The 17,953-nt window shown below is 39.0% G+C and overlaps 1 protein-coding gene across 2 annotated transcripts in view; it reads right to left on the bottom strand.

Moving 5' to 3' along the window:
• AFP (alpha fetoprotein) overlaps positions 1–15,548 on the bottom strand; it is a 48,646-nt gene extending 33,098 nt beyond the window's left edge. Inside the window, exons 1-5 of one of the 2 annotated variants that reach the window (XM_069091713.1) lie at positions 15,356–15,548; positions 8,169–8,326; positions 5,039–5,090; positions 3,321–3,450; positions 1,651–1,865 (exon numbers count right to left, since the gene is read on the bottom strand). In XM_069091713.1, the coding sequence (XP_068947814.1) occupies positions 1,651–1,865; positions 3,321–3,450; positions 5,039–5,090; positions 8,169–8,244 (473 nt within the window). In that variant the 5' untranslated portion in view covers positions 8,245–8,326; positions 15,356–15,548. The remainder of the gene's footprint in view (positions 1–1,650; positions 1,866–3,320; positions 3,451–5,038; positions 5,091–8,168; positions 8,327–15,355) is intronic. The other variant, XM_069091711.1, reaches the window with a different exon arrangement.
• Between the last annotated feature and the right edge of the window lie 2,405 nt (positions 15,549–17,953).

Here is a 17,953-nt window from a genome sequence, read left to right as displayed (position 1 = left end):
GAATTCCCTGGCATAATCTCCCCTTACATTTAGTATGACAATTATTGGGAATCTATTTCATCTTCTCCACTAGTGTGGAAGGACAAAGTGCCCAACTTAAGATTTTTTACATCCATTAATATCCTGCCCCCTGCAGTGTCTTGTATGTAGATGATCAATAAACATTTGTTGAATGAATAAATTTAATAAAGAGCCATTTCTTCACCTGCTCCCAGAAGCTTTTCCTGTTGTACCTTAATTCTAATGCATTCCCTCTGTTGAACTTCTCCAATTTATTGTTTCTACTAACTTGTTTGCATGCTGTCTCACCCATTAAACTCTGAGCTCCTTGAGAACAAGGATTTTTTTTGCCTTTTTTGTATCCTCAATTCTTAGCCTGGTGCCTGAAATACAATAGGTGCTTAATAAATGCTTGTTGACAGACTGACATTTCATTGACCCCAGAAGGTTAATTTAATGCTATTACATCTCTAGCACCTCATTTATTTATATTTTTAAATTTTATATTTATTATTTTTATATTTCGTTATTAATATATTTGTTTTTATTATTTTATTATTTGTTGCTACATTGCTATTATTTATACATTATATCATATTTTTCCTTTTGTGAGCAATTTTTGGACACAAAGCTGATCCGTGATTCAATTCTTAAGTTTTCCCTTCCTATCCCTAGCACCTCAGACAGGTCCTGGTAGAGAGTTGGCTTTTCAGAAGTACTTATTAATTGCCTGAATTATTTTTATGGAATCTTAGTGTTGGTGTCTAAAAACAAGAAGGAAAAATGGAGGGTGGCCATTTTAGCTCACTTTATCATGTGTCTTTATAGCTTGCAAGTGCTTTCTTCATTTGAGCCTCACACCAACCCTGTGAGGTAGGTGCAATCCAGAGACCTCCTTGCTATTTCTCACTTAAGACACTCCAAATCTCATTTCTGGGATTTTCTCTTGCTTTCTGTCATTCCTGCACCTCTGTCCCTCTTCATCTCCACCTCCTGGCTTTTCCTGATTCCTGCAAATCTCAGCAAAAATTTCACTTTCTGCAAGATGCTTTTTTTTCCAATTCTCCTTAATCTTAAGGCTTTCCCTCTGACATTATCTCTAATTCATCCTATGTCTTGTTTGTACAGTTTTTTTGCACACTATCTCCCCCACTACACTGTAAGCTTCTTGGAACATGGGAATCATTGCTTGTTTTATGTTGATTTGGTTTTTTATTTTAACTTTCTCTGTATTCTCGGTGATTAGCACAGTGCTGGGAATGTAGCAGTTGACTATTGATTAGACTTGATTTATCCCTGCTTTAGAAACGAGGGGACCGAACCTCAGAGAGGCCACCCAACTCACCCAGAGTTACTTAGTAAATAAATGGCCAAAGCCTAAAGAAAATTAGGTCTTCCTGACTTCAGACCAATTTGCCCCTCTAAGGAAATAGCCCTCCCTAATGTTTTAACATCTGGTGTATTATGCAGAGGCTGGTAAAACAAAGACCCATCATAATATTCTAGTGTGAGATGATTGCCTTGCTGCTGACTTCACTTTGAGCAAGGGTGAAATAATTTGGGGTGAGTCCCACATGCCAAGCACAGCAGTTTGCCTTTCCCAGAGAACTCACCAACATCTCTGTAAGTGACCAGACCTGGGCTTCTCACCTGTTCATGAAAGTCACTGGATTCTCTTGGTGTGCCTTACAGCTCTGGGTAGATTCTGGAACTTGGAATTCCGGGATGGATGCTGCATTGCCCCTCCTTTTGTGAGCCAGCAAACACTCTAATCTGTCACTTCCAGCTTTGCTGCAGCAGCCAGCAAGTCCATGCTTTTCAGAGATGTCTTTATCATGACAAATTTCTTTCAAGAAGGCAGGTAGCTTGTATAATTAAAGGGGGGGGGAGATAGGGAGAGAAGCATCTTTAAGTGGATATTTTATAAAGCTCATTAAAAACCTATATACCACCTGCCTCCTGCCTCCCCAAACAAATGAGAATGGGAAAATATCTCGAGATAAAAAGGAGTTGTGGGCATTCCAATCTGTTGGTTTTCTCTCTACCTACCTGTTCAGGCACAGGTGTGACTGAGCTTAGAGAGACCAGATGAGGAGGGGTGGGGAGGTGGGGACAGGGGAAGGAATGGTTTATAGGTCTGGAATCACCACTTCAGTGCAGCTACCTATGCCCCTGAGTGATTGCTGGGGGCCTAGGAGTGATGCCTGTGGCCCCCTGCATACAACATTCCACATTCATGGCCAGTTCCTTTCAAAGTGAAAGAACTCCAACCAAAGATGAGGAAGGAGCAGTAGGGATTTAGAAAGAGTAAGCAACTTTTCCTGGGGCTCAAAAAGAAGAGGGAGGGAGAAGAAAGGGACAATTGGGATTGACTTTGAAAAGATATGCGATTATATAATGGGAATTGCTTGCCTTCTCCATGGGGGAGGAGGGGCTAGAGGGAGGGAGAGAATTTGGAACTCAAAATTTTAAAAAGAATGTCAAAAATCAATCAAAAGAAGAAATAAGATATGACTATCTTCTTCTCTTTGAAGAGATTAGAGACTATAGGCATGGAAATATTGTGTATACTCTCAGACACTAGAGATCAGGGGTGCAGAATCTTCTTAGTTTGGATTCAGTCAAAGTCCCTTACTTGAGGACCTAGAGGACTATGTGGCCTCAAGGCTGCAGGTTCCCTAACACTACCATAGATCTTTTGGATGGTTTTGCTGAACTTTTTTTCCTTCTCTCTCTTTTTTTAATTAATTATCAAACAAAGATGGCTCATTAGGTAGGAGAAAGGTATATCTAGAAATGAGTGTTGTAAAAACAAAAGACATCAATAGTATTTTTAAAGATAACATGTTACTGAAGATACCATACTAAAGATAATATGAAACTGAATATATAGACAGGAAAACTAGCTAGCACCAAAGATCATAGACTCATAGGAAGAAAAATACCTTTGAACTCATCTATGTCAATCTCTTCATTTTCTCTATGTGGAAACTAAGGCACAGAGAATTGAAGAGATTTTCCAAGTTCACTTAGAAAAGCAATTGGATGTGAAGCAGGATATGAATCATGACTCTTTTCCATCTTGCATCACAGACTTACACATGCCTAGTAATATCACCACCAAAAGGTAGTTTGATTTAAAAAATCTTGATTTCTGGTAAAAAAAAAAAACCTAAAGACTTTTGACTAGACTTGAGACTAAGGGGAGAAAATTAATACAGAAGAGAAATAGAAAGGCACTCTTGTTAGGAACGAAGGAGGTACTTGGAATTTTTCACCCTTCCTTTATTCAGCAGGAAGACACCGTATGTCATACCTACCTGTTTTTCTAAACAGTCTTTGGGCTTCTCAGCCACAATTTTTTCAAAATCAGCTAAGAAATCTGTAACCAGTTTTCCTGTTTCCTGGTAAGTGGCTCCTGGAATAAACTGGGCAAAAAAGATGGTGGCGCTGAAACAAAAAACACAAGGTCAAAGAGATAAAAGAATAAAGCTTCTGCTTTCTCAAGATGCCTGACTTTCTAATGACCTGCAGACCTGCGCAGTTAGGTCACCTCAGGTCAATGATAATCTCTAGGTCTCCAAAAACAAAACAAAACAAAACTTCTCTGCCTTACTCCCAATGAGCCTTTTGCTAAAATACAAAATGAACATAGTGAAGATCGGTCACTCTTTTGTGCCCTACTTCCCCAGGTTTCCTTCTACCTTTGATTCAGTTGGCCCCTGAAATTAAATCCTTAGCAATATCTATCAAGAATGGGTCCAAATTCAGTCCTCTGAAAAAGTGACTTGGTCAATGCCAGGTGAACTTCCTGGGTCAGGTGTAGAGTGTTAATTGTCTTAAGAAAATTCCTGGAGAGCATAGGAAATAATTAGGACGTTCCCCTCCCACCTCCCTGAAATGGGGGCCAGCAACCAAAAGAGTAATTTATTAATTCCAAGTAATAGGAAATGGCATCTCATTTCCTTTGAAAATTACTCCTGAATTTTTAAATGTCTATAAAGAAAGAATATGGCTATTGTCATACAATTGAATTAGGTGCCAAAAACTCCTAATTATTCACCTAGTAAGTCACAGTTGATTAGGCATTCAGTGGTCTTGAATTTTTATAATTAAATTGAAGTCATCTACAATACAAACAATTGAATGGTATTTAACTGACTACAAGGGTCATTTAGCCTAGTCAAGGGTGCCTTAAACTTGAGTTTCAAGAAGTCTGACATCTGAAGCAAGAACCAGCGAGTGACCTTTTGCATGACCATTTAATTTGAAGTTCAATGCTAAATTCTTATGAAACTCTGTAGTTAGGTGTAATGGGAATGCAAATTTGGAAGATCTTCCCTGCCCCTAGGCTAAAGTGCACCTGAAGCCTGGGGTGGGAGGCTTGTTTTTCAGTAGATACTTCTTGATTGGCCAGTGAGTCAATAAGGTTGTTACATTCTCTGAGCCAGGAGAAGGCTATATAAGCCCTGATGTGTAGCTTTGTTTTGGGGGCTCACTTTGAGAAGTATTCTGTGATTTGATCTATATTCTGGGAAGCCATTGTCCAGGCCCCCCCCCCCCGCTTTAAAAAACCCAGATGTGCCCAGATGTTGACTGGGTATGGATGTAATGGTTGGACAGTTTGGAAATCTGTCTACTTGATCTGTTTCTGTCTTGATAATTCTGCCTGTATACTTTGAAGTTCGGGGTGATGACCTTTTCCCCTGAACAAGGTAAACGATATATGCCTGACTGATTAAAGTAAGCTTGTTAACCCATTTTGAGTTGCTTTCCTTTAACAAAGCAGATCCAAGAACCTGTATGGGCAGCAAACCCTGAGGACGTGCTTGGGGTGCTTGCTGCCACATTAGGCACCTGTGTTTTGCAAACCAGTCAAACAGGATGCTTTAAAAGTCTCAGTTTAGTTTTAAGCCTTAAAAAGGACATCAAGTAACAGCCTTAGTCAATTTAAACTGTACCAAGACTTTGGGGACATTCTGTATATTGATAATTCATAGGGATATAGTGCATTTAAATTAATATGAACAAAACTCACATGTCAACCAAGTTTCCTTCTGTTGTGCATTGGGAAGAACTTGAAGTTGAAGCTGAAAAACAAGATTTATTTGAAGTTGTATAAAATGGCATTTTTAGACATCACACTGAAAGTAGGAAAACAGTATTAGTTATAAACAAATATGCAAGAATAAAATGTTAGAGCTCATCCAATCTAAACCCACTCATTTTATAAATGAGGGAACTTGGGCCTAGGGACATGAAGGATTTGTCCAAAAGCACACAGAAAATTAGTGGAAGAGTCTAGAAGCCAGGTCCCCAAGGTCTAGACCAATATTAAACTATCCTAATATCCATGAAGAATGAATACTCAAAAAACAATTTCTGGTGCCTTTTTGGACAGGAGAATTCACAGCTCTTTGAGGAAAGACTGAGAGTTGGAAAGGCCCCTGGGGTTCCTTTAGCCCTATCCCTTCACTTAATAGAGGAAGAAACCAAGACCCAGAGAGGTTCTTACTTGACTAACACAGCTAGTGAGACAGGAGAGAGAGCACTGAATATGGAGTAAGAAGAGTTGGGTTCAAACCCCACCTTGGCCACTTACTACTTGAGGGACCCTGGATAAGATCTTAAGCCTGAGTTTCCTCATCTGTAAGATGGAAGTAGTTCTGTCCATATCTCCATCGATTATCCTATGAATAGTTAGTGAGTGACAGAGTTGAGATCCTCTCCACTGAACTTTTCCTACCACAGGTAAAAGTCATACCTTTCAATGTAGGGCCACATCCTACTGCTGCTTCCCTTACCAGCTTTATCTTTAAGATCCACAGGAAATAGAGGAACGGGACAATGGTGTTGGCTATGCTGCGTTTCCCTAGTTGCCTTCTTTCTTTTTTCCCTCCTCTCTAGTTTCCCCTTCTTCTCTATTCTCATTATTGTCTCTCCTCCCCTCCCCCCGTATACACATGCCCCTGGTTTCAACTTTTGGTTTCCCCATATTTAGCTAGAGAATTTCACCTACCCCTAAGGAATGTATTTAAGTGGGGACAGGAAGAAAAGAGGGGGAAAAGAAATCTACATGACAACTTTATTATATATTTAAAAGAATAGCAGGTTGTACATAATAGACTTGCAGTTTCATGAGTAATCATTTTTCTATTATACTGTTATGGAAATGCTCGTTTTTATTCCATAAGCTAAAAATAAAATAAAAATTTTAAATAATAAAATAAAATTCCATGGTTTTCATCCAAAAGAGGACTAGAAAACTTTCTGAGACTCTTTAAGTCATGGTTCCTGGGTTTTTTTCCCCAGATATGTAAATTCACTTACATGGGGCCAGGGTTGCTAGAAATATTCAAGCAGATATCCTTCCACAAGGATAGAATAAACTCAAAGTGTGATTGTCCTAAGTTACACCAGTCCCTGACATAAAAAAAGACACACAGCAAACATTCATTAAATTACATAATGTGCAGGATTGGCCGAGATAATCTCAAAGATGCCCTCCAACGTCAAGATTCCAAAGTTCTATACAACTCAAGAGTTGCTGTTACTGATGATTATACTGATCTGAGGGCTCAGTTAACAACAACAAAAAGCTGGAATTTTTCATTGACAAGTTTGATATGATTCCCAAAGAGGGAGCATTCTATCAATTAAATAACCAGCCAATGAGATTTTATTATGTACCTACTCTATAGTGCTAGGCTTTGGGGATACAAAGAATGAAACAATGTGTTCTCTCAAGGAGCTTTTAACAGATGAGTCAATACATACACACACACACATTCAGAAGTGATATAAAGAGAATAAAGAAAAATCAATGCAAAGTGATTAAATCCAAGAGCATTTGCAAGGGAAGACACTAGAAGTAATTTTAAAAATTTCATGTAGAAAGTGGTATTTGAGCTGGGTCAGGAAGGAAGAGAGGGTTTCTCTTAAAAGAAAACTCTGAGAAAAAACACTGGATCTGGAATCAGAATTTGAAACTGGGTTCAAATTCTACTTCTAACACCTAGAGCCTACCTTACCCTGGGCCAGCCAATTCCTTGGCCTCAGCTTACTCATTTGTAAAATGAGATGGTTGGTCTAAATAGCTTCTATAGTCCCTACCAACTATAGATTCATGATGTGTTTGAGATAGGATCAACATGAAATCTATTGTGAACCCAGCTTCATAATTATCATAAATCATTTCCAGAGTTTATGGTGTTATAAATTTCCAGCAAACACAAGGAAAATACTTAGTAGCTCTCTGAATGCATTCACATCTGAATGATTATTTTTTTCTGTTATGCTCACACATTTAAATGGCTGCAGTTTGCACCCAGGATAAAAAGAGTCACAGAACTCTGAAGGTGCAAGTGACCTTAAAGGTCATAGTCACAGTTGATAGTAACTTACATTTCTAATGTAACATTTCTGTATTAATAGAAAGTTTACAAAGGATTGGGAGAAATCCTGAGGTTACTAAACCAAATGGGATAATACATGTTAAGTACTTCACAAACCTTAAAGCACCATATAAATGCAAGCTATTACAGAAGCAAAAGTCTTACTAGGCTCATTTTTACAGGTGAAGAAAGTCAGTTTGACTGAACAACTCGATTGAATAACTTGGCCATGGTTACCCAGGGATTTAAGTGGCATTGCATTATAGTGATAGATAGATATAGTGATCCTATTGATCTCATTGGTACTCCCTGAGTGAGGAAAATCTCTCTTCCAATGCTGGTCAGCACCTTCTCTGCCATTTCCATTCTTAGAGAGTTACGTGGGGCACTGAGAAGTTAAGTAACTTTTCCAGGCTTCCACAGCCAATGTATGTTGGGGCAGGACTTCAACCCAGGTCTCTCTGGCTTTGAGACCAACTCTCTATCAGCTGCATCATGTTGCTCTAAATGTCTTGAGTCATTTCATCATAATGTTTGTTCATTTTACAGAGGAGAAAAAAGATCATAAACCATAAATGCTCCAGATGCTCTTATGTAAAATATCCCTCTAATTCCAAGAATGGGTTGTTACATTTTCATCATTCTAAACTGAGTAGTAACTGTACCTGTAAGATCTAAAATTACAAATCTTGCTTAAGCTTCCTTATTACTTGAAGCTAATTCTGCTCAAAAAAAAAAAAAACAATCAAATATGCCCCCAAAATGGTGACTTACCTACACTCGTGTGTAGTATTTTTGATTCAGCAAAACCTAATAGAACAAGCAAGAGAATAGAAGTTCCCCACTCCATGATGTTAATTGTTCCTCCCAGAGGACTTGCTGCTTCATTGAAAGTCAACCCGAAATCCTTTTATACTCTTCAGAAGCAATGCCTGTTAACCATTAACAATTTGTTAGCCTAGACGTCTTTTTTTTCTTAGCCTGTTGGTTGAAAATTGGACAATATGACAATAATTAACAGCCTAACTATTATTTGCATGTTATTTTCAAGGACAAAGGCCTCTTCTTGGCAAAAAAAAAGACCTTGAAAAATCCATTCAATTTTTAGAATATCAACAAATATTCTCATCACACCACATAATATTTAAATAGATATTGGTCTTGCCTTTCTTTTAAAGGGAATGGTCCTATTCTCAGAAGACCTGACTTTTGCCTAAAGTGCTTAGTAACCCATTTTTTTTTTGCAAAGATACTGAAAAGATAGTACATGGTGTATTTGAGAGATGCAAGATTGTGAATGAAGTCTAAATAGCAAAATTTATTTACCTCCTCAAAATTCTGAATTGCCAAGCATCTCACAAGACCATTTTATTTGTTCAACTGTTGGTATGGAACTCAATCTTGGAGAAATGTGATTAAGTAATATTTATAGGCACACAGTATACATCTTTTTGCTGTTGAATGAAGCACCCAATTTATCTGCTCCTAATTTGTTGGATTGTTCAACATGTAGTTTTTTAATTTATGTGGTTTGTTAAAAAAAAACTTACCAGGTGTTTTAAGTAACTGATATTTTGAAGCAAGTAAGCACCTAAGTGACAACTTACTATCATTTCTTTACATTTAACCTATGGCCCAGAACTGAAGACCATGTGTTTACACAGACAAGGTTCAAACTTGGTGGCCTCTCTAACAAATATCTTTTTGACTCATTCCTCTACACAAACACAGGGTTTTCTTTGGAAACAGCAGGTTTTGGTTCATGTCTGGATCTCTTAGGAAAAAAGGAAAGGGGGGAAAGGAAAGACTGCTCAACTCACATGCAAACATTCAAAATAGCAATAAATCAGATATAAGAGGCCATTTGGTATAGAAAATAGCCCTGGATTTGAAGCTAAGAAACCTTTTGTTCAAATCCTGCCTCAGAACACTTATTACCTGTATAACCATTGTCATGTCACTTTCTCTTTAGACCACTTCTTTCTATTTGACTCTGTTTCCTATCTTGTAAATGAGAGGATTTGAGTTAATGCCTTCTAAATTTCCTTTCAGCTAATCCTATAAGCATAGACCTTATTTAACTCAATTAAAGTGAAAAAACACAGGACTGATATCCAAGCCCATGAAAATTCAAAAACAACTACCCATCATCATTACATCCAGTAGACCTTTCCATCTTCTAGAGACTCACTTACATCGCTTCATTGATTTAGATTCTTCCTCCAAAGAAGAAAGCACTCTGACTCACTAAAGAGTTGTGTCTGTTGTCCCCAATTCCTAGGGACCACCTACCTCCATACTACCTTGATACTACCCTCACCTACCCTGTCCCCTTCTTAAAAGAAGGAGAGTCATTCAGGTTTACTAGTGAGTTAAGCAATTTCCCTTTCCAGGTATTCCCTAACTTCGAATGTCCAGTCTTATAGTGCTACCTTGGCTAAGGATCCCCCTTTCCAGAAGCCCCATATTTCCAGGTAACTAAACAGGCCTCCAGATTTATTTTACTACTTTGTACTCCAATATCCCTCCACCCTCAATCAGGATTCAGAAAGTCTGCTCCCTTTCCCAGCCTGCAGGGTCCATGAAACTCATAATTGCACTATGAGTTGAAATAGCCATGGTATAAGACTACTCTTCCATATTATGGTTCTATTCCTCAATGCTCCATGACTCTAGATTCTACATGGTCCATTAACTCCTTCTTTATTGCCACTCTACTCCTTCATGTCCCTACAGCTTTTGGCTTGGTCTCATCCTTCTACCACTGCCTCTGGCTACTCTTATTTCTTAGTATCATGTGGTCCCTCCTTTCCTTGGAGCCATGTGGTTTCTTATCTGCTGGTGCCATGTGTTTTCTCCTCTCCTGGGGAGACCCTTGAAGAAAAGAATGATTCTTCTTCAAGGGCAGGCTATGAGGCCAAATCTTCATGCATCACCTTTCCCTTCCCAGTGACTCTCAACTATTATCTATCTATCTAACTCCCTTTATTAAAATCCTGGTACAAGAGAGTAGCCCAGATGCTGGAACAAGACAAAAACCAGTCATTTCTAATGGTTCAAATATGTTATCAATGATTCAAACAGCACCCAGGGCAAGGAGAAGTCACTCCCCTCAGGGAGGCATCAAGTCTAGAACAAAGACTTGACTGTGGTCTGAATGGAGATGTTGAAAGCTTTGTGTTAGAAGCCACAGCTTTCAGAACCCAGAATAGAGTAGTCATCTAACTTCAGCTCTGGTTGCCCAGTGGGTGGTGCTTCCTGAAGCTACACCCTTATCAGGTGAGAAAATGGCTGCTGCTAGGAGCATGAGGTTCCATGCCCGGACTGGCCAGAAGATCTGGAATTTGGGTTGCTGCTCAGACAATGCAGACTGAGATGAAAGTAAAATCTCTTCAGCAGAAGAGTGCAGTCATGTCCAGACTATAGGACTATACTGGGCTAGGGCCCCCCTTTTCACAAGATCTAAACAATCCCTGGGAGACAACCTCCTAGGAGAGTATAACAGAGATGATGGATTGTAGCTTATTTCAAGTATGCATTAATTTGCATTTATGAAGCACCTGGCTTTGGTATTTCTTTCATGAGGGAGGCAATTAAATAACTGTCTTTTGAATTATTTTGAGTAACTTTTCTAGAAAGGACCCAGATGATCCATTTTGGGGAAATCCTAGATATGAGCAAATGTAGGATTTGAATTTTTTGTCCCTGGAACTATGGGTGGGAACCAATGAACATGAGAAAAACATAATCTCTCTTTAGGATCAGTCATCTTGAAGACTGAACATGACTGAGTCCAGAGCTCTTGTGGGTAGGTTTCCCCCACCCCTGCCCTCATCAATGAATGATGTGAGATCTTTGCTTGGTGATTGCTGGCCATCACTTACTTTCCTTAGCACAACCGAGGTGCTGGATCTTTTTCTGAAATTTTTCCTCTCACTCCTTGCCTACTAACAAAATGCTTTCATTATTTCTAGTAAGTCGATAATGAATTTCTACCAGGGCAAGGTCCCACTAAAATCAAAACAAGATGTGCACCTCCCTTAAAACCCACACATGAAAGCAAGTAAGTAACTGCTTTTCCAAGAAAAGTGAGGGATAGTTATTCATTTTTTGCCCATTTCCAAGAAAATATTGACCAACTAATATCATGAAACCTAGTAAACTTTTGGAACAGTTCCCAAATATAAAGCAAAAACCTTCAAAAACCTTCCTGATGCCTTGCACTATGGTTTACCTCATGTGTCTGCTACTCACTAGAAAACTAAAGGGGTCCTATCTTGTGATGGCTATTGTGCTCTTGTCTCCTTTTGTTATTTGCATTTTATATTCCTATTCAATCAATCAATGGACAAATGTGGGTCCACAGCTCCCAGGCTACTACCAGGAAAATGTTTCCAGAAAGAAGTCAGACTCCAGAAATAATGGTGAATGGACTGTTTCAGGGTTCACCAGTTGGGGAATTTTTCTTGAATTTGTCTTTGGAGATTTGTGGAAGAGAGAACCTGTGAGGAATCACACATCTTGCATTATATGTAAGAGGAAAGACAGCCAGCAGAGTCAAGCATTGCATGTGGTTTCTGGATGCCCACTTCCCTGTGTTCTTCCTCCTGCTTTCTAGTGGATTGCTGTTGCAAGACCATGGTAATTGGAACAGAGGGTACATTCCCTATACTTCCTGTTCAGTTAGGGGAAGATGAGACAAAAGGAGAGACAGAAGTCTCACTGTCCTACCTGTTGACCAAAGGGGGCCACAGCTCTTTTATTCTTTTACCTTCCAACCTTTCTCTTTATCATATATGTCTTTGTATGTGACAGAACAAAGTTGTTTTTAAATCACCTGCACACTTGTATGCTTAATGCCATTACACAAAGAAAATTAGGAGGAGGTTTTGATTCTTTGATCCTAAAACAAGGCTTCTTAAACTCTTATATTCTGGGTCCCTTTGGCAGCCTGGTGAAACCTGAAGACCCTTTCTCAGAATGTTGCTGTTTTTAGTGGTGATTGTTTAATTCACAATTGAAGGAAAAGCTAAATTTTAGTTAGAATGTAAAAGTAAAGATGCAACTTTTTTTTCCAAGTTCATGGACCCCCTGAAATCTTTCCACATATGCCTTGGGCATCTGTGGACCCCCAGGCCAGAAATCCCTGTTTTAATGAGAAAGAGACCATCCCTCCTTTGGTAAAAGCCAAGGGACTGGAGGAGAATTTGATACTGATCTTGTTGGATTTCTGACAAGCAAGAGAGATATACTACGTTCATACCCCTAGGTAAGTGCCTCATAAATAAAAGTACATATAAGTAGATAGCATAACTAATTTATCCTTTGACCTAACATGGTTAAGCCCTTGCAGCAAATAATAGCAGGATGAGCTTCACAAGGGGAGAATTTTGAGCTAACCCTCCTTTGTCCAGACTCATGTAAAGTAGCACTGGGGATTCTTTACCCAAAAGCCCTCTTAAAAAAAAAAAAGATGTATTAAGCTCCTATGATGTGCCAGGAACTGGTCTAAGCAATTTTCAAATATTATCTAATTTCATCACCACAAAAGCCCTGGGAAGTAGGCATTATTTTTACCCCAATTTTACAGAGGAGGAAACTCAGGTAGACTGTGCTTAAGTGACTTGCCCAGAGTCACACAACTAGTAAGTGTCTGAGGTCAAATTTGAATTCAAGTCTTCCTCACGCCACATCCACTGCTCTGTGCACTTCACCACCTACCTGCCTTGTCATCCTTAACCTCTTCTGTCCTGTATTTTTTCTTTCTGCCTTTAGAGCAAGAAGTATTAGAGAGCAATGATCATGTGAGCTTTTAGAAGGTTGGAATGATAAGCTACCAGAAATCTGGGAGCCCAAGTCGATGCTGGGATCCTCTGGGAGCCCAAGACCATGTTGGGATCCTCTGGGAGCCCAAGTCCATGCTGAGATCCTCTGGGAGCCCAAGTCGATGCTGGGATCCTCTGGGAGCCCAAGTCCATGCTGGGATCTTCTGGGAGCCAAAGTCCATGCTGGGATCTTCTGGGAGCCAGACTGTGTGGATTCAAGTCTCAAGAGATCTGTTTTGCCCAACCTAGTGCTAACAGGCTACTGCTATCTATGGGCTATGGTGCATTTAGAAGTGAAGAGGGAGGGCAAATGCAATGTAGAAAGTCTGTTCAATTTGAGCCCAAACTCCTCAGGAACTAAGCCAATAGAAGAGAGTGTGTACCCCACCCAGATGTTAGAAGGAAAGAGAAGTTGCTTGTTCATTACCACCCCATTTTGTTTTTAGCTCTGGGAAGATAATTCACATATGCATACTGTCACACAAGTGATGGCAGCTTTTTCTAGGTTTAGGATATTTATATTTAGGTGTGTTCAGAAAAGAAAAATATATTGCTATTCTGCATTTGGTTATGAGTAAAACTACTATAAGACCTTAGCTACTTTTAGATCCCTTACAGTATTTGGCAGCTTCTATGCCCCAAATCACCATTTTACTACACTATTCCTAATCTTGACTTCTCATATTCTTGATATTTAGCTTTGGAAAGTGGCCATTCCATGCTACCCTCCCAACTTACTCTGCTAGGTTGGGTCTCCTGGGGCATAACTACACCAGGTCCATACCCTGTGGGAATGCACTCCTAAAACTATCTCATAAAAACTAATCTCCTAAAACTAATCTCATAAGCCCCCACCAATAGGTTTGTTCACTTTTAATTATTAACCTGACACAATTATCTTCAAGCAAAGTATTTACTGGGATACTATAGGAAAAACTGTAGCAAAGGTCTCTCCCCATACATTTGAGATACACTTTATTATAAACACAAACAAAAATTGCTAGAATGAATGGGCACATATAAAGACTATATTAATAGAGAACACTTAGGAAATACACATGACCAGGGCCACACAAGCCTCCAATGCTACAGAGCCCTAATGTCTCTTATCTTTCCATAATATAATCACTCCCCTCCCCACTGGGTTAAGGTTTATTTGCTGGGGATGTTAGTCTGCTTTGGGCCTGCTTCTTTTCACGGTTCCACTCTATAACTGGACTCCCTTCTTGACTGCCAGAGATCCTCTCTCAGATGACGCCTTCAAGGATATCATGTCTGTAAAGAAGGTTGGATTAAGAAAACCCATTAAGGAACATGGCTGATCCTCCAGTCATGAAATGGTTAACTCTCCTACCATTCCTTTGAATCGATGGAGGAAACTGTCTGTATTTCCTAAAGATGCAATGAAGTGTAAGCATATTATATTAAAGTTAAAGTGTAAACGTATTATAATTTCTATCTCAGCTAATTAAAAAGAGGAGGGAGGAAAAAATCAAATAACCAAAAATTAAAAACAATTAGATGAAATCACACTAGAGTAAAAAGAAGAACCTGCCAGACACCATTATATGCCAGTTAAGCTAAGAATTCAGATGACTATAAAAATCTAATACCCAAATTAACAGAACATGAAATGAAAATGTAAACCTCATTTCAGAAAATGAAATTGAGATAGTTGTAAAGAAGTGAGCAATGGGGGGAGTGGGAGAGAGCCTTCTCCATTACACATGAAATCTATCAAATGTTTACAGATTCAATGATGGTGATGCTTCACAAATTCTCAGATTTTGAGAAAACGCCACTCAACTCCTTTTATGTTACAATATACTCGTAATACCCAAACTAGAGAAGGTTAAAACAAAGAAAGAGGACTATAGATGAATCAGTAATGAATATTGATTTTAAAATTGTGAATAAAATCAGAGCCAAAATCATTTTATCAAAAAATAATTATTCACCATGATCCAGCTAGATTTTACAGTAAGAACGTAATGATAGAATATTAGGAAAATAAGTAACCTATTTAATTGTATAAAAACAAGCCACCCCAAACTGCATGAGTATCTCAATGGAGGTTTTGACAAAGTACTTATTTATGCCCCAAACCCAGCAAAGCAATACATCCATCTAACTCACAGATGGGGAGGCCTGTCAGTTACCTTCAACCTGCTTTAGCTTGTCTGTGAGATGTTTTTACTGGAGTGTGCCACAGCTACAGTCTCACCAGTTGAGCATGATGGAATGCCTCCCCTCCTCAGACTGTGAATCAGGAGACCTATAATGTAGCCTCCAAGGGTGCAGGAGTCTCCCCACCCCCTCCAATTGGGACTAGCCCAGCACTGTACTGGAGAATGGGAGAAGTCAGAGCTGGGCATTTCTTCTTCCCATGGCCTGTCCCCAAACAGTGGGTGACTGCCCATCCCGCCTCCCAATCCCACCTTCCCTTCACAGGGACACCATCCCATCTCTGCCATTCATCCAGTGTCCCACCCCATCTAGGTGTGTCCTAGAATCAGCTCACAGTGAGTTAAAAGAGTCAATTGTTAAATTTTCAGTGTGAACATTGGCACCTTGGAAATGATTAAACGAAAATCAGGGTTGGTTTATTATTTTGTTGAGTAGACCTAAGAAAGTGATGGGTAAATTCTTAATAATGCAGATTAATGATGATGGAGGAGAGAGTGAGGTTGATTGACTTTACATAGCTTTGCTCACTTAAATCAAATCCACTTTTAAGCCAAGATGTCACCCTCCTGATGTCATTGGTCCTCTTTGAGAAAAGGACACATAACAGTTTTCCTTCCAAGGACCAAGCCTCTTTTAATTTCATGATTGCTATTGCCATCTGCAGTGATCTTTGAGCCCAAGAATATAAAATTTGATACTGCTTCCATTTCTTCTCCCTCCACTTCCCAGGAAGTGATGGAACCAGTTGCCAAGATTTGAGTTTTTTGTTTTGTGTTAAGCTTCAAGTCAGCTTTTACATTCTAGCCTTTCACCCTCATTAAGAGACTTAATTCCTCTTCACTTTCTGCCAACTGAGTGATATCATCTATATATCTGAGATTGTTGATATTACTCCCAGCAACCTTAATTCTGATTTTTAAATTCATCCAGCCTAGAATTTTGCATGATATATGCTGCATATAAGTCAAATAAGGTGTCGATATGTAGTCTTCTTACACTTTTCCAACCATAAACCAATCAATTATTCCATGTTCAGTTCTGATAGTTGCTTTTTGACCCATGTACAGGTTCCTCAGGAGACAAGATGATCTGGTACTCTCATTTCTTTGAGAGTTTACCACATTTTGTTTTGATCCTATAGCAGAAACCCCACTGGCATACACAGGATGGCTGCTAGCACAGGTTCTTAGATCTGCTTTATCAGGAAAGATAACTGTTTAAGGGGTCAACAATCTTTTTTAATTACAACCACTAGTTCATGGGAAAAGTCAGCACCCAGAACTTCAGAGAAAATACAAGCAGAGAAATAAAGTCCAACAGATGGGGCTCTGATTGCCTGACTCAAAGCAATATTGCTATACACTTTACACTATTACAATATTGCTATACACTGATACCTGGATCAGCGAGCCTTTACATCTTAACAGTTGGGGAACATATAGCCACTCAGAATCTTGACCAGGGAATCACAAGATCTTTCTCATAAGCCAGCCCTGACACTTCTCAGAGCCAAAAGGCATCACAATGCTCAAGAGTCAGTGCCTAATTAGAAATTAGCAAAAGGTATGACAGCCTTCCTACAAGCCTTCCCCCTAAGCAAGCTCCTCTTAATGGGCTCCAAGTGAGGCTATTAATGGGCAGGGAGGATCTTAGATCCCATTAACACTACGGATCCACACAATCCGGGTCTTTAGGATACTCCAGAAAGCAGAAGGGAGATGTGTTTGTTTCTGGAACTCCCTTGCTTTCCCCAGAAGCCCATGAATCTTGTCAGGTGGTTTCTAGTCCCTTCGCCTCTTCACAAACCAATCTGCTCTTTTAGTAATTCTCAGTTTGCATACTGCTTGAAGAATATTAAGCATCACCTTGCTGGCATGTGAAATGAGCATGATTATTCAATGATTTGAATGTTCCTTGGCACTGACACTCTTTAGGATTGCAGCATAAACTGATCTTTCCAATCCAGTGACCTCTGGTTGTGTTTCCCAAACTTGCAGCATGATTGCAGTACCTTAACAATGTCTTTTTTTGTTAATTAATTTATTTTATTCTCAACTTAAGACAAAAAACAAAAATTTTCATAACGTAGTCAAATAGAAAAAAAAAAGATGATTACGTATGAAACTACAAATCTAGTGTGTACAACTTGCTACTGCTTTTAAATATATAAAAAAGTTATCATGTAAGTTTTTTTCTTCCTCCCTTCCTAGAGATGGGTACCATTAGGCACAAATATATAGAGATGTATGTATGTATGTATGTAAAACCATTCTATACATACTTCAATTTATCAGTTCTTTCTCTGGATATAGATAGCATCTTCCTTCATTGGTCTTTTGGAGTTAATTTGAATATTCATAATAGTAAAAATGACTTTGTCACTCAAGGCAATATTGCTGTTATATATACAATGTTACAAAATCCATTTGGGAGATCATGAAAAATAACCCACATGTACAAAAATATTTATAGCAACTCTTTTTGTGGTTGCAAAAAATTGGAAAGAGGGAATGCCCATCAATTGGGGAATAGCTAAACAAGTTGTGG

The sequence above is a fragment of the Petaurus breviceps genome, unplaced genomic scaffold (genome assembly GCF_028583685.1).
Source record: "Petaurus breviceps papuanus isolate PSGF00001 unplaced genomic scaffold, PetGlider_PUasm1.0 126, whole genome shotgun sequence".
Classification (NCBI taxonomy): Eukaryota; Metazoa; Chordata; class Mammalia; order Diprotodontia; family Petauridae; genus Petaurus; species Petaurus breviceps.
This window is presented reverse-complemented; position numbering and strand designations above follow the sequence as displayed.